The 27,114-nt window shown below is 45.0% G+C and overlaps 1 protein-coding gene across 1 annotated transcript; it reads left to right on the forward strand.

Moving 5' to 3' along the window:
* Window positions 1-1,392: 1,392 nt before the first annotated feature.
* Window positions 1,393-26,834, forward strand: F11R (F11 receptor). Its single transcript, XM_022559483.3, has 10 exons — window positions 1,393-1,558; window positions 19,889-19,957; window positions 20,122-20,229; window positions 20,417-20,563; window positions 20,856-21,058; window positions 21,234-21,336; window positions 21,475-21,582; window positions 21,812-21,824; window positions 22,132-22,180; window positions 22,317-26,834. The coding sequence occupies exons 1-10, from the start codon at window positions 1,495-1,497 to the stop codon at window positions 22,350-22,352; spliced, it is 900 nt and encodes a 299-aa protein (XP_022415191.1). The 5' UTR covers window positions 1,393-1,494; the 3' UTR covers window positions 22,353-26,834.
* Window positions 26,835-27,114: the final 280 nt, after the last annotated feature.

Consider the following 27,114-nt stretch of genomic DNA (forward strand, 5'->3'; position numbering starts at 1 on the left):
AGAGTGACTCTCTAAGCTCTTCTCTCTGCTCCTCTTTACTCTCTGACTTAATTTCATGTATATGTCTCTCTCTCCAAGAGTTTAAATTCCCTTGAGGGTAAAGAACAGAGCTTTCCAAGTGGCAGGCACCCAAATATTTGTTTCAATTTAGTAATACAAAGTTTCTCTTTTGGTTACATATTGTCCTGTTTCCTGTATTAGTCTTGGAAGTAGACTGTAAGCCATTTGAAGTCAGGGATTGCGGTTTATATTTATTTGTATTCCCCCACAGTACCCAATAGGTGCTTGATAAACATTGCTTTAAGTTGGGTGAAACCAGAAGTAGACTTTTGGCCCAAAGGAATGAGAACAAAGGTGAAAGAAGCAAAAGGTCAAAGAATACCACTGTTTTGGATACAAGTGTGGACCTCTTACTTGCAGTGAGATAAGGCTCAGGAAGTTTTCCCACAGGCAACGTGGATATACTAAGATTACAAAATAAAATCATTATAACATAGAAACTAGAAATAGTAAAGGTGTTGAGCACAAGTTTCAATTAAAAATGATGTAACAGTATAAATATTAACAGAAAGCTTGAGTATCAACATAGCCTATAGAAAGAGGGTTTAGTCAGCACCCAACTGTTAGTGAGAAGATAAGTAATTCTGAAATGCAGAGCTCTGCTGACTGATTAAACAAATGTAAAGGACATATCCACAGTCACTCAGTGATGTTTATAGAGCGTCTGTAGGTCAGTTGGTATTATCTGGGTTTGTTTGGTAATGTGATTCTGCTTTCCCCACTATTGAATTGAGCGCTCCTTTTCCCTTTTCTCCTCTCAGCGCAGCCTTGAATGCTGCGAATGGAGTGGACAGAGGAAACACAGTTTGGGGGGGTAGTGTCAACATATCATTCCCCACTTGTCTCCTGGTCTTCTCCCCCAACCCTTGCATATTAATACATGTGGTTTTCACTTGCCAAAGGACGGGACCAAGGTTTCTGCAGCACCCAGCAATTTACATTCGAACAAACAAACAAAAGAACCCAGGCCGGTCTCTCTCGAGTCCCACAGTACGACTACCTTCCCTACCACCTCCTTTAAGGTATTCCTCTAATCTTCCAGCTCCAACTCAAAACCTAGCCAGTCAGGAAGTCCCTACTTCAGGAACGCCGCCCAATCACAGTGTCCTCACCTGCAGAAGGTGAGGTCTGGGTCTCCTTACGCGACAGTCTCCTGGCCCAATCAGAGGCGGCTTGGTCTTGGAAAGGCGCCAGTCAGCCCTAGAGGGGAGTAGTGGGCGGAGTTGCACCTGGCGACGGTGAATCACTCAGTGGAGCGGCGGCTTCTTCCACCAATCGGAATGTGCAGAGGCGGGGCGTCGACCAATCGGGCGTGAAGGGAAGGGCTCGGCTGGGTTCAACCTGGCGGCTGGAGTTTAGTCCCCGCGCTCCGGTTGGGCGAAGCTGTGTCTGTTCCCGGGCTCCGGCGACTACTGTCGTATCGGGATCTTGATCATGTTGGGGACAAAGGCGAAAGTCGGGAGGAAACAGTTGCTTCTCTTCACATCGATGATCCTGTGTAAGTTCCTGGAGCTTTTGGAGGAATCTGTGGGTCTGGTCAGAGGTTGGAGGGAGACGCTCCCCACACCTCTTGTCCGCGGGAGGGGAGGGGTTCAGAAACCAGTCCGCCTCACCCTCCTAGTCCTCTTTCCGCCCCTGGCTCGTCCCTCTTCTTTCCCGTCCCCCTTACCCTGGTGAGTGGCTGGCTCCCCTCCCCCACACTGGTGAATAATGACCCCTCCTCTTACATCCCCCGGGAGGGAGCTGCCTTTCCGCACGTTCACCAGAAATAACGGGGAGAGGTTGGTTCCCCTTTCCTTCATCCTCACTTACTGGTGAGGGCCGGTGGGCGCGAGGGCCCTGCCCAGCCGGGATTACACACCTGGGAAGGGGGCCATCCTGCCCCTCCAACACGCATCCAACATCCGAGAACAACCCGAGAGAAGTCGGAAGCCTCTCGTACCCTGACTCCCTTGGCCCCTGGATGCTCTGCTACTTAAGGGTCCTCAGAGAAAATCTAATGGAGGTGGGGTGGGGCGGAAGTTTCTTTCCCTGGCTGTTGCTGAAGGGTTTCTTTAGCTTTCCCCGGATTTTTGGGTTGCCATTGTTGCTCTGGGAAAAGTGTCTAGGTGCAAAATCTGGAAAAAAAAAAACAAAGAGGAAATAAAATTGAAACCTAAAATTTCTCAGAACACAGCATTCAAAGTTCCTTTCTAGAATAACTACTTCCAGAGTCCTTAATAAATGTTGTTGACTGAGTGACTATTCGCAGGGGGAGGTCCTGGCTTTTGGTTGGCTGGTTCCTTCTCAGAGCCAGAACTCTGCCCTCCCCCCTGGCCTTGTTTGAGAGTTTTTGTTTCCTTTGTAAACTCCCTTTCCTGTGGAACAATGAGACTCACTTGTTGGTGCAGGCCTCCGTCTATAGATATGCTTGTGCCCGGCCGAGTGTGTGGTTTGTGCCTTAGTCTACCTGTGTCAGCACCTGCACACTTGTCTGTCTGATTCTTGAGTGTCTGTGTGTGTGCTTCTGTGGATAGTTGTGTCAGTAGGGGATCTGTAAGGTTCTCCATTTCCCCCTCAACATCCATGTTTTAGGAAATAAAAGAAATGAACAATTATGATCAGTATTAGCAGTTATAAGGTAATTCACTTTGCTTAGTTTGAAGGGTGTCTTAAGGCAGATGAATTGACTACTCCTTTGTCCCTTATCACAAAAACATTAACATTTGGGGTGGACGGGACCAGTGACAAGTCGAATCCTCTCCCTATTGTACAGATAAGGAAACAGGTACAAAGAGGGGAAATGACTTTTCCAGATTGACAAAAGGACCTGGGACTGGAACCAAAGTCTCCTGACTGACTTCTCCTTTTCCCACTCCTGGCTCCAGCATCTCAGGCACCCTGTGGCACGGGAACCAGGATATCAAAACATCAGTTTGGGATACTGCTCCAGAGTCCACTATCTTACCTACCTTTTTCAATTTTTCTTTCCCACTAGATTCTTTCTTTTCTCACTTCTCCCTTTCATTCTATTTCTCCATTTCCCCCTTTTCTTCAGTTTCCATTCTTTTCCTCCCCTTCTTCCCCATTTACTTCTGTCTGTATCTTAGAACTGCTAGTGACACCCATGGTCATTTTTTGGTTCTGTGTGGTAGTCAGTACTAAACACTTTGCCAACACTTGTGCTGTACCAGTACTCCCCACCCCCAACCTAGAAGTTTCTGAGTCAGTAACTATTTGTGACAGTATTTGTCAGGCTTATAAGCTTCCTAGAGCTGCATCCTTCTCCCCTTTCCTTTTTCTTTTCTCTCCCCCTCATTTTCTATAATAATCACATACTGACACTGAAAGAGTTGTGATATCACCCTTCTGAGCTTGGGAGTGTCCTCTAGTCTGTTCAGGGAATCAAGAAACAGTGGTTTAGAGGGAGCTTGAGATGATGTTGTATTAGCTTGATAGGACAGTGGATCCTAGAAAGTAACATGTCCAGGAGATGGAGGAACTGACCTTGTCACATGTAAATAGGGCTAGACCTGGGGGGAGCAATTTGGTTAGTACAATGAGGATGGAGATAGCAGCCAGGCCATCCCACCTGGGTTCTGGCTTGGCTTTCTGCCTTATTTGTGATCTTAGGCTAGTAACTCAGTCTTTTCATCTGTAAAACGGGAGTAATAATACTTGTCCTAATCTTGTCCTGAGGATCAACTGGGATAATAGCTACATTACATATACATGAAATGATTATTATCGGGCAGCTTTAATCCCCTTTGGATTTTGTGGGGATGAAAGGATGCTGCCTATAGTAGAGCAGGTCAAAGGAAGCAGGGAGAGACCCTGCTAGATTCCAAAAGGCGAGAGTGAAAAAGTAGGGGCTTTCTTGGGTGTCTAGTCTGTCCTCTGCCCTTGGGATACTGGAAGCATACATAGGATTCCTGCATGTTCTCCCTCCTCCCTCCAGGGCTGCTCCTCATGTGGGCTCTGCCATCTGGGAGGAAGAAGAAAGGATCAAGCAAAGGTCCAACCCCAGCCTGGGGAACCTAGTGGAGAGGAAGGCCTGAGCCTACTGAGACAGGGCTGGAGACTAAATGCTGGGAGAACTGGGCCTGGGAAAAGTAAAACTGGTGACAGAGAGTACTAGTCTCCCTCCCCGTAGAGAGCCTGTGCTTAGAAAAGTTTCCAGCTATCTCCCAGGCAGGAAGAGGCATTTCTGCTTAGCAGGGTGGTGTGTGCATAGGATGACTTTTTGGTGTAACTGCAGAGGAGAAAGAGGAAACCTAGGTTGGAATCCTGGTGTTTGCACACACACACCTCTTACTTCATGTAGTGTCCCCACTGAAACATTCCAGGAGGGAGGAACTGCTGCCCTGTGTCTGGGTCAGTCTGTGAGTCCCGGTGTTTCTTTTGTATTGATGTTTCTGCCTTTCTAGTTTTGCTGTTCAGGGTTAGATTTACCTCAAACTGTAGATTGGTGAGTCACTCCTCCTTTCCCCTCTCTCTACTGGGGGGTTGAAATTACTCCCAGGAAAGAATCGTTCCCTCGAAACCAGAACCTAGAAACTAGTGACACAGCAAGTTGGAACTAGGAAGTGAGTGGTAGTGGAATTCCAGTGTCTTAGTCTTTCCCTCCTGGCTCCAGAACACTTTTCACTCTGTGATATTTCTCTTCAGTTTCTTTGTGATCTGGGCTTGCCTGGAGTCTCCAACCCAGTTTTGGCTTAGGGTGGAGCTGCTGTAATTAAAAAAACAAAGTTTATTTATTTATTTATTTTTGCGGTATGCGGGCCTCTCACTGTCGTGGCCTCTCCCGTTGCGGAGCACAGGCTCAGCGGCCATGGCTCACGGGCCTAGCCGCTCCGCGGCATGTGGGATTCCCGGACCGGGGCACGAACCCGTGTCCCCTGCATCGGCAGGCGGACTCGCAACCACTGCGCCACCAGGGAAGCCCCAAAGTTTATTTATTTAGAAGAGGTTAATACATTAGTGTGGTACGAGAATCAAAATGATATAAAAGAGTGGGGTTATCACTCCCACCCTGTTCCTGTTCACTCCATATCTCCCCTAGTTTCCTATACATCTTTCCATTGTTTTGTTATACAAATATCAGTATATATAAATATATATTTCTTTCTTTTCCTTTTTCTTACACAAAAAGAGGCACACTATATTCATTGTATTCCATCCTGTATCCTGTTTATTTCATTTAATATACCCTGGAGATCTTTTCATATTGGTGGTGTGGCCTTGGCCATTAGAATATTCCACCCCTCCCCCGCCCTCCTCCCCAAGTCCTCTGGGTCAAGGGGCATCTGTTCTGCCGACTCAGAAGTGGCTGACACTCCTGATCAAAGACAGATTTAAAAGCTATATACATTTTATGTGAGAGATTAGGAAATGATGGGGCTTGTTTTTCACATCTGTTAGCATTGAGGAAAGACCCTGGGGAATCTCTAAACTCAGACCTGCTTCCTCTAGAGGTTCAGGGAAGATCTGGATGCCACTTGTCAAACGTAATTGTGGAAGAGGTTTCAGTGTTGTCAGGGGGTTGTGAGATGTAATGTGAGTGGATACATACTGGAGTTTTCCAGGCATTGAAAACTCAGAGTTCATCTGCCTGGGACTCCCTGATAAGCAGAGTTTCTGTCTAAAGTCTGCCTGGTGTCATTTGTTTTACAATGTGTAGGACAGGAGGAAGCAGCTGGTTGGCAGGAAGTTTGATGCCAGGCCCCCTGGAGTGAGCCCTGGGCAGGCAGGCAGAGCCTTCCCTTGTAATGGGGAGATGGGTGGGGGAGGAGAGCTGAGCAGGTAGAACTGGAAATTCTGCTGAGAGAGGGCAGGAGGGAGCAATGGCGTGAAAGCTCTCCTGTCCTACACTGCCATCACCACTTTCCACCATCCTCAGAGGGCCTTGCCAGTTGAACGACGTTACTGAAAGTACAGCCAAGCCTGGCTGTTTAGACTTAGCCCAGCCTGTTTTTGGGCTCACAGAGCCTTCCTCTTGCCCACGCATTCCTTATCTGTCCCACCCCAAACCCCAGGAGTGACTTCAGTCTCTACAGGGTGAGCGGTGGGAAGGAAAGTGCAAACTGGGGGTGGTAGCCCTGGGTCCGGGTTCTAATTGTATTGCAATGTCAAATTCATTTGTTATTCCAATAAACATTGGTGTTTACTATGTTATGAGCACTGTGCTAGAGATTAGGGATAAAAAATGAATAACATCTGCTATCAAGAAGCTCTGAGGGGAGTCAGGTATTGTAACAATTAGCCCACGTTAGGTAAACTGTGAACACACTGTAGCTGGGGGCTTTCTAAGGCTTTGGCTTATCTTCCCTATTCCGAGGCTCTAGCTCCCTTACAGTGGGAGTGTCCTATGAGGCTCATCTGCGTAGAGGGGAAATTTGGATGAATTCTTAGAGAAAACCAGAGACTGGCTTGGCTGGCTGGCTGGCTACCCTCCTTTTCCTTCCTTTGTTTGTTTGTTTTTAAATGGATCAAAACAAACTCATTGCACGAAAACAACTTAAGGAAAATTCTAATAATTAACAGGACGCCTAGAGAAAACAAAGATTTCTTAGTAAAGCAGCAGAAGAAGTAGCTTTTCTGTTGTGGGTTTGACCTGCATGTACAAGGGAGGGTTGCTGGTGGGTTCTGTCAGATGTCTGGATGCCTCCACCCTCTGTGACCACCTTCTCATCACAGCATTGCTTCAAAGCAGCAAAACACAGTGCTAGAACGGGGGAGGATACAAACATAATTTGGTTTCTCTGTTCTCAAGGAACTACAGACATATATTGACTAAGTAGAATACAGAGCACCGTGCGTCAGGGGCTGTCATCGAAGCACGAAATGTTTGGGGAGCATAGAAGGAAAGAGTTACTTTTTAAAATGATAAATTTTTTATTAAGAAATAATAGATGTTCAATGTGGAATAATGGGAAAACAGGGATATAGAGAAAGTAAAATCACATGTCATCCTATTATCTAGAGATAAACACTGATTGCTGGTTTTATTCTAGTCTTTCCACTATGAATATATGTGTGGTAGAGATGACCTGTGCAAAATATATCAGAAAAAATAAAATGGCCGTTTGGTGTCACTGACTTTTCCTTAAGTCTTGGCTCTGTGGGCAGAAATTGATTAGGGTCACACCAGCTCAAGAGAAATCCATAGACATCAATGTTTAAACCAAACTGTGTACTAATGCTACTTTGAGCTGTGGCCGGTTTGTCAGATTATGTAGGAATTACAGTGGGAAAAAACAAAACTGTGTTATAGATCCCTTCTCATTTAGATTATTAGTTAATGACTGAACACTAGTTTTAAATGAGGTAGGTGACTACGTTCTATGACAGAGAGGATAGGAACATCTATGTGCCCTGGTATGGTGGTAGCATGTCCTGACTGTATTTTTTTTTTTTTTTTTTTTTTAAGCAAAGTACACTTTAAACAAAATCCCTTCTATAGTATTCTACTGTATGGCTATCCTGTAATTAACTGTTCACCTTTTGTTGAGCGTTTAGGGTTTTTTTTTCTTTGCTGTACGAAATACATTAAATTGTCCTTGAACATACATCTTTAAGCTTACCTTTAATTATTTTATTCTCTTAGGCTATATTCCTAGAAGTTGGAGAGAGATTAATTTTGATTGGGGGAAGGCATGATGCATCAAGGGACACTGGAACAGGGTCTTGAAGTATGAATGGTGTTTCCTTGCTGCTCTGCTGAAGACGCTGTGTAGTGCAGTAGTTTTGGAGACTCAGAGTTAGGCAGACTTGGGTTAAGATTCCCACCTTGTTGTTTGCAGCTGTGTGATTTGGGGCAACTGTGCTAAGCCTCAATGTTCTCATCTATAAAATGGAATGATAACAATAGTACTTGTCTTCCCAGGGTTTTTGTTTTTTTCTTTTTTTTCCCTCCTCACAGGGTTTTTAATGAGACAATGCATGTACTCTAATTTCTTCCTGCCCTTTTTCTCTCCTTGGAATTTATCAGACCCACATACAGAATCTTGATAGTGTAATAGTCTATTTCTTACTCATCTGTTACTTCATTTCACCTTTAAAGTCTTATTTAGTCACTCTGTGCTTCCTGGTGCGTCAGTATTGGGGTATTTCCTGTTATTCTTTATCATCCTTCCTTTCTTTTTGCCTTTGTTTTTGCCTCTCCTTTCTTGCTTTGTTTTATTTTTCTTTGCTTCTTGTGATCTTTATTTTTTTTTCCCTTTTTATTCCCCTTCCCACTCTTTTTTCTTTAAATTAAAACACTTAATACATACTTGTTTATTACACAAATGTAGAACATAGAAGAGAAAAGCTGCCTGTATTCTCATCTCTCAGATAATCTGCACTGTCAAGTGTTTGGAGTCTATTCTTAGAGATTCCTTTATGTGTATATTCGGGTTATTTTTATTATTTGTAAAACTAGGGTCATGTTCTACATATTGTTTTTACATTTTGGACATATTTCTATGCCTGAACAAATTGATTTACCTTGACCTTTGCGATGGCAATATGGTTATTTTTATTTGTTTTTGTTTTACATAGTTGTGTAATGTATCATACCATGGAGCCAGATTACCTGGGTTAGAATCCTAGCTCTGCCTCCTACTAGCTTTGTGAACTTGAGCAAATTACTTCAGTTCTGTGCGCCGATTAACTCACATGTAAGATGGGAGCAATAATAATATTTATTTCATAGCATTATTACAAGGATTAAATGAATTAAACCTATAAAGGGCTCAGAAGAGTATCTGGTACATAGTATTCAAGAAATGTTAGTTGATGGGGCTTCCCTGGTGGCGCAGTGGTTGTGAGTCCTCCTGCCGATGCAGGGGACATGGGTTCGCGGGAGGATCCCACATGCCGCCGAGCGGCTGGGCCCGTGAGCCATGGCCGCTGAGCCTGCGCATCCGGAGCCTGTGGTCCGCAACGGGAGAGGCCACAACAGTGAGAGGCCTGCGTACCGCAAAAAAAAAAAAAAAAAAAAAAAAAGAAATATTAGCTGCTATTATTTTATTCATTTGGTCATGCTCAGTAACATGTGTCTAGAATTTGGATATAATTAATTAAAAGTATAGGACAAACCTTGCAGAAGTCTTCAAGAATTCTGTTGATTTTTTAAAAATTATTTTATTGAGGTATATTTTGCATACAACATTATTTTAGTTTCAGGTGTACAACATAATAATATAATATTTATAGTTATTGAAGAATGATCACCACAGTAAATGTACATCTATCACCATACATGATTACAGAATTTTTTTCCTTGTGATGAGAACTTTTAAGGTCTACTCTCTTAGCAACTTTTAAATATGCAATACAGTATTATTCACTATACTCACCATGCTGCCCATTACATCTCCATGACTTATCTATTTTTTTTTGTTTGTTTTGTTTTGTTGTTTTTTTTTTGAGGTACGCGGGCCTCTCACTGCTGTGGCCTCTCCCGTTGCGGAGCACAGGCCCCGGACGCACAGGCTCAGCGGCCATGGCTCACGGGCCCAGCCGCTCCGCGGCATGTGGTATCTTCCCGGACCGGGGCACGAACCCGTGTCCCCTGCATTGGCAGGCAGACTCTCAACCACTGCACCACCAGGGAAGCCCGGGAAGCCCTGACTTATCTATTTTATAACTGGAAGTTAGTACCTTTTGATCGTCTTCACCCATTTTGCCTCCCAACCCCCCACTCCTCACCTCTGGCAATCACCCAATCTGTTTTCTGTATCTGTGAGCTTGGGGTTTTTTTGTTTGTTTGTTTTTGATCCCACATATAAGTGAGATCCTGTGGTATTGGACTTCCTCTGTTTGACTTAATTCACTTAGCATAATGCCCTTAAGGTCCATCCCTGTTGTCACAAATGGCAAGATTTCATTCTTCTTTATGGCTGAATGATATTCCATCGTATATGTGTGTGTGTGTATATATATATATATATATATATATATATACACACCACATCTTTATCCATTCATCCATTGATGGACACTCAAGATATTTCCCTATTTTGGCTGTTGTAAGTAATGCTGAAGTGAACAGGGGGCTGCATGTAGCATTTTGAGTTAGTGTTTTCATTTTCTTTGGATAAATACTACACATAAGTGGAATTGCTGGATCATATGATAGTTCTATATTTAACTTTGTAAGGACCCTCCATACTGTTTTCTACAGTGGTTGTATCCATTTACATTCCCACCAACATGAGCTTTGCATGAGGGTTCCCTTTTCTCCACATCCTCACCAACAATTATTATTTCTTGTCTTTCTTTTTTTATTTTTTGGCCGTGCTGTGCATCATGGGATCTTAGTTCTCTGACCAGGGATCGAAGCCGTGCCCCCTGCGGTGGAAGCACGGAGCTCTAACCACTGGACCACCAGGGAATTCCCTATTTCTTGTCTTTTTGATAATAGCCATTCTAACAGGTGTGAGGTGATATCTCATTGTGGTTTTGATTTGCATTTCCCTGATAATTAATGATGTTGAGCATCTTTTCATGTACCTATTGGCCATCTGTATGTCTTCTTTGGGAAAATGTCTATGCAGATCCTCTGACAATTTTTAAAACAGATTGTTTAGGTTTTTTTGCTATTGAATTGTATGAGTTCTTTACACATTTTGGATATTAAACCTTTGTCAGATAAGTGAGTTGCAAATATTTTCTCCTATTCTCTAGGTTACCTTTTCATTTTGTTGGTGATTTCCTTTGCTGTGCAGAATATTGATTCTTTCACTGTGCATACTTGAGTCAAGGTTGTAGTGGCTGGAGATTCAACCAGAATGTCCACAGCTGATGCCCAATTTAAACCTTTGTGTTGGTCTGCTTGGGATGCCATGACAAAATACCAAAGACTGGGTGGCTTGAACAACACTAATTTATTTTCTCACAGTTCTGGAGCCCAGAAGTCCAAGATCATGGTGCTGGAGGGATGGTTTCCTCTGAAGCCTCTCCTTGGCTTACAATGGCAGCCCTCTTGCTGCCTCTTCACATGGTCATCCCCTCTATGCATGAGCACCCTTGGTGTCTCTTTGTAGAAGGACACCAATCAGATTGGATTAGGACATGTCCTAAGGTCCTCACTGTAACTTAATTACATCATTAAAGGGCTTGTCTCCAAATGCAGTCACTTTCAGAAGTACTGGCGGTTAGGGCTTTCATATATGAATTTTGAGGGAATACAATTCAATCTGTAAAAACCATGAACCATTTTGAAGATGCTGCAGAAAGAGCAGTGATCTAGCCAGGTGTCTCCTTGGGTTGCTCTTGTGATCATAAAAGAAATGGGGGTGTTGTAAATGGATTCACATCTTTTCCCCATTTCCCCCCTCCGCCCATTTTAGACCTTGCATTAGAAGGTCTAAAATGTGTGCAGACCTTGCATTGGCTCTGCACACTTCTACTGGTTGTGAGAAACCAGCGTCTACTGTTGTGCATGCAGACACCTACAGACACACTGCAGCCCAGGTGCAGAAATGAGGCCCTTTTGCAAAATGGCAGGTGGAAAGCACTCATGTGCAGAGAACTTTAATTCTGTTTCATAACTTTGAAGCAAATTAAAAACACTTAATTCTTAAATTGTGAAGCTAAATTAAAAAAAAGATTAATAGAACGCTCTTTGTTTTTCTTCTGAGAACTAAACATTTTTTTTAAAAAAAAACACACTGTTGCTAGTAATAAAATTTTTTAAAGATTGGGTTTGAATCAAGTTTGTTTTTTCTTCTTCTTTTTAAAAATATTTATTTATTTTGGTTGTGCTGAGTCTTAGTTGTGACATGCGGACTTCTTGCTTGTGGCATGCAGACTTCTTAGTTGCAGCATGCAGACTCTCAGCCGCGGCATGCATGCGAGATCTAGTTCCCGACCAGGGATCGAACCCAGGCCCCCTGCACTGGGAGCGTGGAGTCTTACCCACTGGACCACCAGGGAAGTCCCAAGTTTATTTTTTCTTTATTTGGGTGTAGCGCATCTGCCAATTTGAAAAATGGGCTTATCTTTGTAGATAAACCTTAACAAGTAGATGTTACAATGAATGGTCTGCTCTGACCTAATTTGTTAAGGCTCTATGTTGTTCAATGTCAGTTTGTACCAGGCATTATGCTAAGTGCTGAGAACTCAGAATGAGAGATTGACACATTATCCCTGCTCCTTTGGTAGTTTACTGCCTGATAAGGGAGAGATATAGGCGCATAGATGATGTCATTATAATGTGGGAAGTGCTTTGACAGTGTTTTGCATGGGGTAGTGGAAGCCTAGGAAAGAGACCTTAACTTGTCTGTGGTGAGGATTGGGGGTGGGGTAAGTCATTTCCCGCAAAGTAATGTGTTTGAATACCTGCTGACCAGGTGGAGAAAGAGGGGACAGGGTGTTCCGTATAACAGGAATAGCATAAGCAAAGGCAGAGGCTGTGAAACTGCACGTCTTTGCTGGGAATTGTAAGTAGTTTTGTATTGCTGGAGGGTAAATTGCAAGAATAGGGAGTGTGGTGAAGATGATAAACTTATCACCAGGTTGGTTGGTGCTAGAACTCTTGCCTGGCTGAAGAATTTGGATTTTATCTTACAGGTAATGTGCAATCATTGGAAGCTTGAAGCAAGTGTTAGATTTGCACTTTTTAGAAGGCTGTATAGTGTAGCCCAGTCTCTGGAATTGGACTGCCTTGATTTGAAGCTGTACCACCACTTAACTGCTCTGGGCCTCAGTTTCCCCATGTAGAAAACAGAGGTGATAATAACAGTATCACCCACCTCCTAAGGTTGTTGTAGGAATTAAATCCATGAGATGTGCTTATAGCAGTGCCTGGCATATAATATAGTAAGTGCTCAATAAATGTCAACTCTTTCTCTAGCAGTGAGGTGGAGGAGGGATGTGAGTGGGTCAAAATTAAACAAGGCAGAGAAACCTATTGAGAGACCAAATGCAATTCTTCAGATGGCGGTGGTACTAAAAAGTGGCAGTGGGTCTGTGGAGAGGAGGGGCCAAATTTGAGGGAGATTTGGGAGATGACATTGTAATGCTTGGCGTTGGACTAGAGTGAAGGAAAGATGGTGATGGCTTAAAAGGTTCTAGAGTGAGTGACCAAGTAAATGGTGATACCACCAACCTGGAGAGAGGAGGGGAAGCGAGAGGTAGTGGGAAATGATGAGCAGTGTGAGATTGCAGGAGGGGGTGTGTGAAGTCCAAGTAGAACCGTCAGGAGGCACAGCCATAGGAGTCTGCAGCTCAGGCAAGAGGTAGTATCTGGAGCTGGCCATACACTGGTGTAGAGGAATGTTGTGTATTTGAGATTTCCTAGAGAGAATATGGAGAGGAGAAAGGGCACTGCATGCAATGCTGGGGATTACTAATATTAAGGGATGGACAGAGGAAGCAAAGTTCAAGAAGGCGAATAAGATAACCCTGAGGTGGGGGGGAGGACCAGAAGGGCTGAACGCAGAAACCAAGGGGGTGGAGTGGCTTGAGGAGGCAAGTGGTTAGTAGGGTCAAACATCTCACAAAGGCCACAGGAGGTAACTGAAAAAGCAAATACTGGATATCTTTAATTATAAGACTACTTTAATGTTTTGGAAATTGGGATGTGACTTACAGCCCATGTACATATTTAATATGATGTTCCCCCAAGAAGCTATTATTAAATTGATGTTATATCTTATAGTCAGGGTATCTTAGAATTGAGGAATACGATTGGTGACCTTAGTAAAATCCATTTTAATTTCAAAGTGAGAGCCAAAGACATATTGCAGTAGGTTGAGCAGTGAATGTGTATGTTGGGCTGGAAACAGTGTGTGTAGACTACTTCTTTAAGAAGTTTAGAGAGAAAGGGAGGAAAGGATTGTCACTAGAGAGGGGTGTAAGATTGAGTGAAGGTTTTCTGTACATGAAAGGGCCAAAAATTCTATTTTTTTTTTGTCTTTGTGTACAGTCTTTATTTGTTGAAATACCATTAGATTTTTCCTCAGGACAAGAGCAAAGATCATCCCCTGCAGAAACTTTGGAACTATGTACAGAACTTTACAGAACAGAGGACAACACTTTAGCTGAAGCCTGCCTGCTGATCAGAGAAGGGTGTTCTGAGTGAACTCAGCAAAGAAAAGGAAATCAAGCAGGGAAAGAAAGGTGCCCATCTGAATCAAACTTCAGCTGCCATCAGGGCAAGTCTTGTGATGGTCACAGATTGGAGGCTCTGTTTATGGAAGGTTCGAGTACAGCACAGGGGTTCCATGTATCTTTACGGCTACAACCCAGGCTGAGGTGCCATTCAGTCAATGTCACTCAAATTCCTGGCCAGCCAAACTCCGGCAGCAAAGAGTCCCAAATTAAGGATCAAGTTCCTCTGGAAGAGGCTTCCCTGGTGGCACAGTGGTTAAGAATCCGCCTGCCAATGCATGGGACACAGGTTCAAACCCTGGTCCGGGAAGATCCCACCTGCTGTGGAGCAACTAAGCCCATGCGCCACAGCTACTGAGCCTGTGCTCTAGAGCCCATGAGCCACAACTACTGAGCCCACGTGCCACAACTACTGAAGCCTGTGCACCTAGAGCCTGTGCTCCACAACAAGAGAAGCCACCGCAGTAAGAAACCAGCACTCACCACAACTAGAGAAAGCCCATGTGCAGCAGTGAAAACCCAACACAGCCAAAAATAAAATAAATATATTAATTAAAAAAAAAAAAAGAAAAAGTTCCTCCAGAAGTCAATTCTATCGGTGGCAAAGCGGTAGACTCCCCGAAGCCAGTCTCCCACGTTGTCTGGAATTTCAGGAGCTTCATTTGCCGAGCCCATAGTGGTCATGCCAGCCCCACTAGAAGCGATAGCAGCACCTTCGCGCTCCACAAGGCCTCTCACCACGCACCTTCCAAAAAATCTATTGATGCCTTTGACTTTGTAGTTTTTCTTGTTGTGAATGTGGAGTAAATTAAACATCACAATGGAAAAGGTGAAATTTCCTTCTGTTTTGGTTTACCATGTTAACTAGTAGGACATTTGTATGTACAGTATGCCAAGTATAGGTCTAAGGTTAAGTGCAAAAGGGAGGTTGTGATGAGGTAAGGGAACATATAAAATAGATGAGGAGAATGGATGGGGAAATTGTGGGTGTTGTGAGAGAAAACCCTCAGCTCTGCTGCTCTATACATGATGGTTCTAGAAAAGAGTTAGTCTTTTTTTTATATATATAAATTATTTATTTATGTATTTTGGCTGCATTGGGTCTTCGTTGCTGCACTTGGGCTTTCTTTAGTTGTGGCGAGAGGGGTCTACTGTTCCTTGCGGTGCACAGGTGGCTTCTCTTGTTGCAGAGCACGGGCTGTAGAGTGCAGGCTCAGTAGTTGTGGCGCATGGGCTTAGTTTCTCTGCGGCATGTGGGATCTTCCCAGCCCAGAGCTCGAACCCAATGTCCTCTGCATTGGCAGGTGGATTCTTTTTTTTTTTTTTTTTTTTTTGCGGTACGCGGGCCTCTCACTGTTGTGGCCTCTCCCGTTGCGGAGAACAGGCTCCGGACGCGCAGGCCCAGCGGCCATGGCTCACGGGCCCAGCCGCTCCGCGGCACGTGGGATCCTCCCGGACCGGGGCACGAACCCGCGTCCCCTGCATCAGCAGGCGGACTCTTCTTAACCACTGCACCACCAGGGAAGCTCTAGAAAAGAGTCAGTCTTTCCAAGGCAATTACAGTGATAGAGGAGAGATGGTTTAGTGGGCTGGAATGTAAGCATTTTTCCGGCAGTATTTATATATATTTATATGTCTTACTGAAGAAAACTTTGAAGTCAGAAAAAGAAGTATGTACAGAAGGACCTATGGGCAGATGATGGTAATAATAAGACATAATACTTATGTGGTGCTTCCTGTTGGTCAGACACTCTTGGAAGCACTTTATTTGTATTAGCTTGTTTAACTCTCAACAGCAGCCCTTTGACATAGAAACTCTTATTATCCCCATTTTACAAGTGGGCAAACTGAGGTTCAAAGTGACTAAGTGGCTTGCCTGGGTCACACAGATTATAAGTAACAGAGCTGGGATTTGAATACAGCAGTCTGGATCCAGAGGCTTGTTCAGGAACAAGAAGGGGAACGTGGATCAGGATGTCTGAGGTGTCCTGGGGTCACTAGGAAGGAAGGACATGGTGGGGAGGCTGCACTTGACTCATGGTGTGAGACGCAGTCACAGGAGAGTTTTGAGTATTGCAGTCAGGCCACAGGCAGACATCAACAGTCCTGCATCAGAGGAAGGTGGGAAGGCCCTGAGGTGAAGGGCCCTGTATTTTAAGCAAGAGGAGAGAAGCCTGGACTAGGTAATAGCAGTCAGAATTAATGAGAAGGGGAAGATGCCAGTTGCCCAATATGTTTGCGTATATATGTGGTGATGTCATTCCTGCACATGTTTTAGATCTGATAATCTGAGAGGACTCAAAAAAGAACTTCAGGGCTTCCGTGGTGGCGCAGTGGTTGACAGTCTGCCTGCCAATGCAGGGGACACGGGTTCGAGCCCTGGTCTGGGAGGATCCCACATGCCGCGGAGCAACTAGGCCCGTGAGCCACAACTACTGAGGCTGCGCGTCTGGAGCCTGTGCTCCACAACAAGAGAGCCCGCGATAGTGAGAGGCCTGTGCACCGCGATGAAGAGTGGCCCCCGCTTGACACAACCAGAGAAAACCCTCGCACAGAAATGAAGACCCAACACAGCAAAAATAAATAAATTAATTAATAAACTCCTACCCCCGACATCTTCTTTAAAAAAAAAAAAAGAACTTCAGCTGAAGTTAGAAGTGAGGCAGAAACAATCATCAAATTCATAGGCTGTGATTTATTTATTTATTTTCTTTTGGGCGGCCCTTTATTTCAAAGGCTAGTTTTTAGTTTAATTACAAGCTGTTCTTCGTTTGGGTGGTGTCATAGGTTGGGTTCTTGGGAAACTGACTCTGAGATGTCAATTATTGTACCAAGACATTTATTAGGGAGTGTTCTTGGGATCCACACCTATGGAAGCAGGACTGGGCAGAGGGAAAAGTTGAGTTGCACTGTAGTCCCAACAAGGCCTCAGCTTACTGCACAGGGACCTTTGAAGCAGAAATAGCCCTTCAGTGTTGTCCCAAGGTGGGGAGTTGGGGAGATAGAGATGGAACTTTTTTTTTTTTTTTTTGAGATGGGACTTTATATGTGTCCTCCCTCCCTTTTTTTTTGTCCCACGTGGCACATTGGTTCTTAGTTCCCCAACCAGGGATTGAACCGAGCCCCCAGCAGTAGAAGCACGCATGGAGTCTTAACCACCGAACCACCAGGGAAGTTTCCAAAAGTCAGTTCTTGCTGGTTCCTTTTTTTTTTTTTTGGCCGCGGAACTTGCTCGATCTCAGTTCCCTGGCCAGGTATTGAACCTTGGCCATGGCAATGAAAGCCCAGAATCCTAACCACTAGGTCACCAGGGAACTACCCCCCCTCTCATTGATCAGGCATTGGATGCCGGTGCCCTGACCCTGTTGCTGCCTGGTAGGAGGCATGGCCCTGGAAAAGGCAGTGTTCTGGGTATCCTCAGAGAGGGCTGATGGCTGCAGGTCTTCTTCTGGCAGCAGTCCCAGCAGCTGAGACAAAAAGTCCTTCATTCCTGAAGAGAGATCTGGTTTGCACATCTCGGTGTACATCACAGGTAGCAAATTGTAAAATTCGAGAATCTTAAAAAAACAAAGTTCCCATCATCAAAGCAGAGAAAGTTGACTTGGGCAAAAAATCAAAGCATTTAATTGTCAGTGTTCTTGATGAGAGCTAGAGACTTCCATGTCCTCAGTTTTCAATTTAGTAAAGACTATTTGGGTTAATTTCTGTATCTGTTATTACATCTGATTATAGATTTGACTTTGAAATATAATGCCAAATATACAGATACAAAGTAATATGATTAGAAATAATTTCTAGATAAAATGGACCTGACTTTTAAAAGAATCATATTTTAGTACATAGTTTGCCTCCATGACACTAGGGGCTTTTCTGAAAAGCAGCATGGTGTATAAAAGTATGGTATAATAAGGGAAAAAAAGAGGTATAGGAGAGACCTGTATGCTAATCTCAGCTCTGCCATTTCCTAGCTATGAAAACTTGGATCAGCCACTTAATCTTTTATTTTATTTATTTATTTATTTATTTATTTATTTATGTATGTATGTATGTATGTATGTAAGTAGGTATGTATGTATGTATGGCTGTGTTGGGTCTTCACTGCTGCCTGCGGGCTTTTCTCTAATTGCGGCGATCTGGGGCTGGTCTTTGTTGCGGTGCGGGGGCTTCTCTTCTTGCGGAGCACAGGCTGTAGGCGCGCGGGCTTCAGTAGTTGTGGCACGCAGGCACAGTAGTTGTGGCTCGTGGGCTTAGTTGCTGCACGGCATGTGGGATCTTCCCACGCCAGGGCTCGAACCCGTGTCCCCTGCATTGGCAAGTGGATTCTTAACCACTGCGCCACCAGGGAAGCCCCCCACTTAATCTTTCAGGTTTAAAAAAAAAAAGAAAGAAAGAAAGAAAAGAAAGAAACAAGAAAAAGAAAATGAACCTAAAGGATTTCAGAGAACATCTAGTTCAAACCCATCATGTTTCAGATAAGAAAAGGGAGGTTCAGGGTCAAGAGACCATATTCAGTTACTTGGGTAATTTAATAATGAAAAAGTATACTTGCATTTATCTAAAGAAGACAGGACTTTGACTTAAAGCTATAAATAAAGCATCGTTCATGAGTTTGAGCTTTGAAAACATGAATGAGAGTAATTGTGTACGTGCAGGTTGGTAACTATATCACACCATCCTAGAATCCTCTGGCACTGGTGCTTATTTTGGGATGTGTGGGCCCCTCCTGTGAGCCCTGCTGCCTCTCTCCCACCATGTTATCTAATTAGCCTTGCCTCTCCTCACCTTCTCTCTCCACCTCCACCACACACCACATTTTCCTTCTCTTCTCCATTGGGCAGAAGGAGATTCTAATGAGATGATCTGAGCCCACTTCTGGTCCAGAACCCGCTGTGTGATCTTAGGCACATTTCTTTACTTTAGTTCCTCATGTAACACTGGGATGATAATATTTGTCCTGCTGATCTGTCATGCTTGTTTCAAGGATCAAATGATATAATTGTATGTGAAAACACTTTAAAAAGCACAAAAGACCCTACAAATGTATTATTATTATCATCCTATTATTGCTCCTCCCTTTCTTCCCTCCCTTGCCTCCAGCTTTGCTGGCTTCCTGCCAGGATTGTCTGACAAGTGACTGCAATTATTTGCTGAGAAGCTTTCTCTGAACCATGAAATGTCATTTAGAAAGCTGCTCTTGGACTAGGAGGAATCTGATTAGATTATTGGGAGTCACAGAGGGAAATTTTTTTTTTTTTTTTTTTTTTGCAGTACACGGGCCTCTCACTGTTGTGGCCTTTCCCGTTGTGGAGCACAGGCTCCGGACGCGCGGGCTCAGCGGCCATGGCTCACGGGCCCAGCCGCTCCGCGGCATGTGGGATCTTCCCGGACCGGGGCACGAATCCGCGTCCCCTGCATCGGCAGGCGGACTCTCGCCCGCTGCGCCACCAGGGAAGCCCAGGGAAAAATTTTTTTAAATAAAGAAGTTGCATTAGAAGGAAATCTTTTATTTCCATTGATTAAAACAAGTATTAGCCTGCAGTTGTAGCAAAAAGCATTTTTAAAAGATATTTAGAATATTGGTGAGAAAGTGTGAGATCCGAGAGGCACGTGAATCTCTTGAATCCCTTGACCTTGGAATCTCAGCATGGAGAGTCCCAGCCCTAGATGCCCATCAGCTGGGACTGCTCTTCCCTCTCCACAGCATTCCTCTGTCCACTCCTGATGGACCCACCTCTCTTCTTCTTCTCAGGCTCACTGGCATTGGGCAGGGGTGCAGTGCAAACTTCTGAACCAGTAGTCCAAGTTGCTGAGAATAAACGTGAGTTGGGAGGGGCTGTGGAGGGTGGCGGGAGTTGGAGGGAAGGGAGGTAAGCAGGTGCAGACCCCTGGGGAACATCCAGCCCAGACTGGTTTGGGGCCATTTCCCCAGCTTCTCCATTTACTTCTGTTTCTTCCTCCCACTCACTTTGATCCTGTCTGCAGCTGCCAAGTTGTCCTGCTCCTACTCCGGCTTCTCCTCTCCCCGCGTGGAGTGGAAGTTTGCCCATGGCGACATTACCAGCCTTGTTTGCTATAACAACAAGATCACAGGTGAGTCGCTCCACCTCCTTGCTGGCTGCCTAGGTTGCAGGGGGCACACCCTGGGGCTGAAGTCCCCAGGGCCTTCCCGTCACCTTTCCTGGGGGAAGAAGAGAGCCCCCTGTGCCTTGGGTGCCACCGTCACCAGCTTCTCTTAGCTTTCCAGCTCACTCTGCCCCTGCTTTCTCTGTCCTGGTAGCTTCCTATGAGGACCGAGTTACTTTTTCGGACAGTGGCATCACCTTCCATTCTGTGACCCGGAAAGACACGGGGATGTACACTTGTATGGTCTCTGATGAAGGCGGCAACACCTATGGGGAAGTCACTGTCCAGCTCATTGTGCTTGGTACGTGCCACAGGTCTTCTGTGTGGGCTTGCAATCAATTGCTTCCCTAAACCCTTAGCAGGCTCTGCTAAGCTTTGGAGCTCGCTGATGGTGAAAATGCTCATGGCGGTGGGGCTGGGGAGGGGGGTGTTCAGAGTCCTGGTGCTGTCAGAGAAGAACGAGCCCCTGGTTAGGGGGAAACTAAGGGCATAGTAAGGAAGGAAGGCTAGAACTGATGGATGGGAGTGTCATGCTACTTGGCCTTCAGGCAGCCCTCCTGCTCTTGTGACAAGTACCTTCTCTCCCTCCCCAGTGCCTCCATCCAAGCCTACAATCACTGTTCCCGCCTCTGCTGCCATCGGGACCCGAGCGGTGCTGACCTGCTCAGAGACAGATGGTTCCCCACCTTCTGAATACTTTTGGTTCAAGGATGGGGTACTGATGCCTACGGAACCCAAGAACAACCGTGCTTTCAGCAACTCTTCCTATAGCCTGAACCATAAGACAGGGGAGCTGGTACGGACGGGGTCAGGGTAAAAGATGTGTATGAGGGGGTCGCAGGGTTATAGAACCCCCGAAAGTGGGGAAGAAGGGCAAGCAACAGGGTAACCTTGGCATTAGGATCAGGAGACATAAAAGACAGGTACTTGGCTTCTTCAAGCAGGAAGCCAATTCGTCTTCTGCCCTCCAGATCTTTGACCCCGTGTCGGCCTCTGATGCTGGAGATTACACTTGTGAGGCGCAGAATGGGTATGGGTCACCCATGAAGTCAGACACTGTGCACATGGATGCTGGTGAGTGAGGGTGTGGCTGGGGCTTGAGCTCAGACCCCAGGGTGGGGTTTGGGGTCTGCTTTCCATCCTGGCTTTGGCAATGTTGGCAATACCATGAACGAGCTTTCAGGTGCCTGACCTCTCATTTGTGTCCCATAGTGGAGCTGAATGTAGGGGGCATCGTGGCAGCTGTCCTTGTAACACTCATTCTCCTTGGAGTCTTGATTTTTGGCATCTGGTTCGCCTATAACCGAGGCTACTTTGACAGTAAGTATTTGACCTCAAAGGCTCTCCTTTGTATCATCCCCATTTCAGGGCCTGGTTCTTGGGTGCCACCTGAGTACTGACCTGATACTGAGCCCCGTGTGTGTTGGGGTTACCTCCCAGGGAGCACCGGTCACCTGTATCTCAGGGCCACACGCTAGGTCCCCCATCTTCCTGCACCATGCTGTCTTCTACCCTGCTGACACTCATGGTCCCATTTCTTGTCTTTCAGGAGCAAAGAAAGGGTGAGTGAGCTGCTGTCCTAGATCTCTCTAAGGTTGAGTACATGGATGTATATGGTTTGAAGCTGAGATGTTCCCCGGGGGAAGGGGTTGGAGGGGAAGGCAACTAGCCTGGTAGGGAAAAAACATCTGGATTTCTAGCCCTGTCCACTATGGTCCTGTGCTTGTCCTTTCTCCCTGCACCCAAACCTCCCTACCGAGAACTCTGTGCTTGCGTTAAGTTCTCAGTCCTGGCCTCTAAAGTTAACAAGCAGAGGTTAAGGAGAGGGACTAGGGGACTGAGCGTCTCCATCTTCTGACTTGTCCGTAGGACCTCGAATAAGAAGGTGATTTACAGCCAGCCCACTGCTCGAAGAGATGTGAGTATGCCTGCCCTGGGATGGGGAGGTCCTCCTGGCTGGAGTGAGGGGTTTCCAGACTGTGTTTATATGTATTCAGGGGATTATCAGCTAAAGAAGACTGTAGAGAGTTGACTCGAATGTTTTATTTCTCCAGGGGGAATTCAGACAGACCTCATCATTCTTGGTGTGACCCTGGTCCAGCTCATCTCCCGTCCTCTGTGCTTGCCTTACTCAGGTGCTACCAGACTCTGGCCCCTGATGTCTGTAGTTTCACGGGATGCCTTATTTGTCTTCTAGCCCCCACAGGGGCCCCCACTTTTATCTTAGTTAGGATGTGTTTTTTAAATAATGTCTGCCATGTGCACCTTCTACCTTCCTGCCTCCCTTCCTTTCCCACCACTGCTGAGTGGCCTGGGACTTGTTTAACGCTCTTTTCCCCCATCCCCCATCCCTACGAGGGATCAGACAGAAGTCCTGACTGATGCCTGCTGAGTTCCCTTCCAAGTAGACTGCGAGGGTGGCGGGGCACTCACTGCCTCCTGCTTGCAGCGGTCCTCACATAGGGAGGGATCTGGAGCTTGGTTCCTTGGTGCTTTCTTGCCGTACTGAGGACTGGTACCAGCTGTTCTAGAGTGGGGACTGGAGACTGGAGCAGCTGAAATGGTTGTTTGGTGACGACGTCAAGTCTCTTCTGCCTCTGCAGCCCACTTTCTTCTGTCTTCCCGCTGGAAGTGCCATGGGATCCTCCTGCACCGTCCTCTTTCTGAACACAAGCAGACTGACAGCAACTATGTCTGTAGAGAAACAAGAGCTTTGGTTGTGGAGATCATAGTAAGCTTTCAGGGCACACGGAGCAGAAGAGTTTTTAAACCACTGATCTACAGAAAAGAAAGCTGGAGCTGGTAGCTCAAGCCATCACCCTTCCCTTGGCTGGAACAACTGGACCCACACTTTTAAGATGTGTCTGCAGGGTTGTGGGAATTTGTGTAGTAGTCAGCTCTGCTGAGCACGTGTGTGTGTGTGTGTGTGTGTGTGTGTGTGTGTGTGTGTGGTATCAATTCTATACTGAAATTGAGTGTGTGTTGGAGGGCTTCTTAGCTCTTTGGTGAGATTGTACTGTGGGAATGGGAGAAATGAAATACCTAGGCTCCTTCTTAGTACAAACAAGAAAATCCCCAAAGCCCTGCTTCCTAGCAACCTGGGCTGGTCCCTAGCTCACTGTCCTACCCCTTCCTGGTTCCTGCCTTCAAGGCAGACGTTGGACCCTCATTTCCAGAGTCCTCCTGTGGCAGGAGAAGGGCACCCCGGGTGAAGTGATGGTGTACTCTGGGTTCTACTTGGTCTGATCCACCCAGTGAGAGGAGAAATGCCCACCCTGCCACCTCTGTCAGCCAGATGCACTAATATACTTCCCTGAGGCTACAGGAAAAGCAGCTCCAGAGCCTGAGGCAGGATTTCTCAAATCATTTTCAGAATCACTTCTTTAGTAGTAGTTTAAAGTAGTCCTACTTCTCTATTTAGGGGGTAGGTGTAAGGAGAGCAGGAGCGAGCAGGGTAGTCCTGCCCACCATCTTGACCCTTCTTTGCCCTTAAATCTGTTTCTCCCTCTACCCCAGCAGCCCCAGTCTATTTATTAACTAGCAAGAGGGCAGATAAGGGGTCTCCTAGGATTGATTTTGCTAATTTCTGTGGAGGATACTGAACACCACTTTGCCACGTTCTGTTCCCTCATCTGACAATCCATCACAGAACTGAGTTTTCTTTTCATCAAGGATCCAGAAGGAAAAACAAAAACCAAATCGTATCGTCACGCACCAATAAAAAATAAGCTTTCCAGATGGAAATAGAATCTAATTAGGCAATAAAAGTAGAGATTGTGAAACGGTTCAGTAAGAATGAGGTTTTTGAAGTATGTTTCAGTTTTGTATCATTGCTGGGGGACAGGGTGGGAGGGATGTGGAGAAAAGGCCACAGGGAAGCAGAGGTGAATCATTGTGCCTGCAAGCCTGAAGCAAATGGCTCTTCACTCCCTAGGTCACGACTTGTGAGGAATATAAGTCAGTTATTTACCAGCCTTGGACTTTACCGCTCCAGCTTACAACAGTCCCTTGAGTTGGAAAACACCTCGTCTGCTTTCATTTTAGAATGTTACAACTAATTTTTGTAATAAATGTTTATTTTTCACATTGAGTTTGTTTAAGTCCTGAAGTTTTAGCTTAAAAGAATTGGGACCCCCAAAGTGACTTGAACATTCAAAAATCTTACCTGTAGTCTTTTTTTTTTTTTTTTTCCTGTAGTCTTTTTAAGAAAGAGATTAGGGATATCCTTCTAAATAGTGAGGTAGTTAGATTTCAGTTTAACTTACCATTGGCCTGTACTTGAATGGGAATGCTTCAAATGGACATTTCCTACATTAAAAGGAGACTTAGGGGTTGAGGAACAGGGTAATCCATAGAGATTAGTGTTTTAGACATGAACCCACCCTGATTAGGGATAAAATGATTGGACATTAAGGATGTATTTGTTGTCCCTGTCTCAACAGGATCTGCAGATCAAGGCCAGGGGAGGGGAAAGTGGGAAGTGAGGTTGGTCTATTTCTGAATGACAGGACAGTATGTTCTATGGCGGCATGGGGACAGCTTAGTAAAGGACATAAATGAAGAAAAAGGACAACTTGCACTTTAAGAAAAAAAAAGTGTCGAATTCTGTAGCTCTTCCAATTTATTATCCCTTCTTTGGTACTAGCTGTAAAAATCTAATACGAAATGGAACTTTTTTTGACGGAAGTAATTTTTTTCTTTTCCTTTTGGCTGCGCTGCTCAGCTTGTGGGATCTTAGTTTCCCAAACAGAGATTGAACCCTGCCTGGGCCCATGGCAGTGAAAACCCCGAGTCCTAACTACTGGACCACCAGGGAATTGCCCAGTAACTTGTTGAATAATTACTATCATCCACTAACTTCCTTACTGGGTATTACTACTATCCCCATTTCACAGATGGGGAAAAGAGGCACAGAAATGCTCAGGAACCTGCCCATGTTCCCTGTTCACACAACCAGTACTAGGCAAGTAGTAGATCTGGGATTCAAGACAGCTGGGGAGAGACTGGATAGCATATGTCCTGCTCACAGTGACCCTGCCGGAGGAGGAGCTGGAGATAGAAGTTAACTTTCCCTGTAGAGGTAGGTATGTGGGAATTAGGAGAGAGGACATTGAAAGTAGTGTTGTCCGCCTGGGGTTTTCTCTGAACTGTGACTACCCCAACAGTATCTACAGGACAGTGAGACAAGCAATTATGAAGCTCTTGGTAAAATGGAGGGCCTATGAGCGCCACCTTCTGGAATGAAGGATAACATCGCTGCATTTTTGCCAGTGACCTAAATGAAAAACAAGGCATGCATATCATATTTGTGGATGGCAAGGAGATAGAACAACAACTTCATCAGCTTGCAAAATGAGAAGTCAAAAAGATCTCAGTAGGCAGGAATGATAAAGTCCATTTAAGAAGGTGAAGTTCAGTGGTAATAAGTGTTAAGATTCTGCCTTTGGGCTCCCACAACCAATTCTTCATGTATAAATTTGGAAGGATGTAGAATGTCTAGAACCAGAGGGATACTCTTTGCTGATGGCACTAAACCCCTGTATCAAGTTCTATTTTAGATGTCAAACTTTAAGATGATTATAGACAAACTAGAATATGTTCATAGAAAGTGATCTGGGTGGTGAAGGGACTTAAAACTAGAAGCCATCTAGAAGCTTAATAAAAGAATCAATGTCAAGCCCGGAGAATCAAAGACTCAGACAAGACAAAATTAGATATTTGAAGATTACTGGGTGGATGGTCCCAAGGCAGAAAATTAGAACCAATGGATGATGTCTAAGAAGAATGGTTAGAATTCATAATGTGCCCTTCAGAGCTTCAAGGAGGAGGTGCTGTATGGAAGAAAGAATAGTAGTTTTGGAGTCAGGCAGACCTTGTTTGATTCCACCTTCTGCGATGTTGGCAAATTTTTCTCTCTGGGTCTCAGTTTTGTCATCTAAAAAATTGGTGATAATACCCACCCTATGAAATTTTTAGAATTAAATGAGACAAGATCTGTAAAGCACTTTACAGTACCTCACATTATAAAAGCTGTCCATAATTGCTTCCAAACTGGATATTCTAGGCCAGGAGTTGACAAACTTTCAATAAATGGCTAGATAATTTTTTTTTTTTTGACTTACAAAGGTGTTTTTTTTTTTTTTTTTGGCTGCCTTGGGTCTTCGTGGCTGCACGTGGGCTTTCTCTAGTTGTGGCGAGCGGGGGCTACTCTTCATTGCGGTGCGTGGGCTTCTCATTGCAGTGCCTTCTTGTTGCGGAGCATGGGCTCTAGGCACGTGGGCTTCAGGAGTTGTGGTGCACAGGCTCAGTAGTTGTGGCTTGTGGGTTCTAGAGCACAGGCTCAGTAGTTGTGGCACACGGGCTTTGTTGCTCCATGGCATTTGGGATCTTCCCGGACCAGGGCTTGAACCCGTGTCCCCTGCATTGGCAGGCAGATTCTTAACCACTGCACCACCAGGGAAGTCCCCTACTAAGGTGTTTTTATTTTTTATTTATTTTTTAAAAGGTTTTTTAAAAAAAATTATGTGTAACATAGACAAAGTTATTTGTCAATAAATTTCTAAGGAATTTCACATGGTCTGATTCTTTCCACTGCCAATCACCTTAGTTCCTTCAAACTCATAATCTTCACGATAAAATAGCCCTTTCAAAAAGAAGTTGTCATGTGAGTCAGCCCACAGTTCTTTTTGTTAGGCTTCTTTGATCTCCCGTGGAATATGGACACACTTCAAAATTCCCGACCTGTAATCTTTGGGATCCAATTTCCTCAAGCGATTTACTTTAGGACCATGTTTAGAGTCAGGAGATGGATCTGCCTGGTTCTGAATTTGACATCCTCTAGAAATGTATTAG

The sequence above is a fragment of the Delphinapterus leucas genome, chromosome 1, assembly GCF_059928025.1.
Source record: "Delphinapterus leucas isolate spDelLeu-1000000601 "Yukka" chromosome 1, BTC_Dleu_Yukka2, whole genome shotgun sequence".
NCBI lineage: Eukaryota > Metazoa > Chordata > Mammalia > Artiodactyla > Monodontidae > Delphinapterus > Delphinapterus leucas.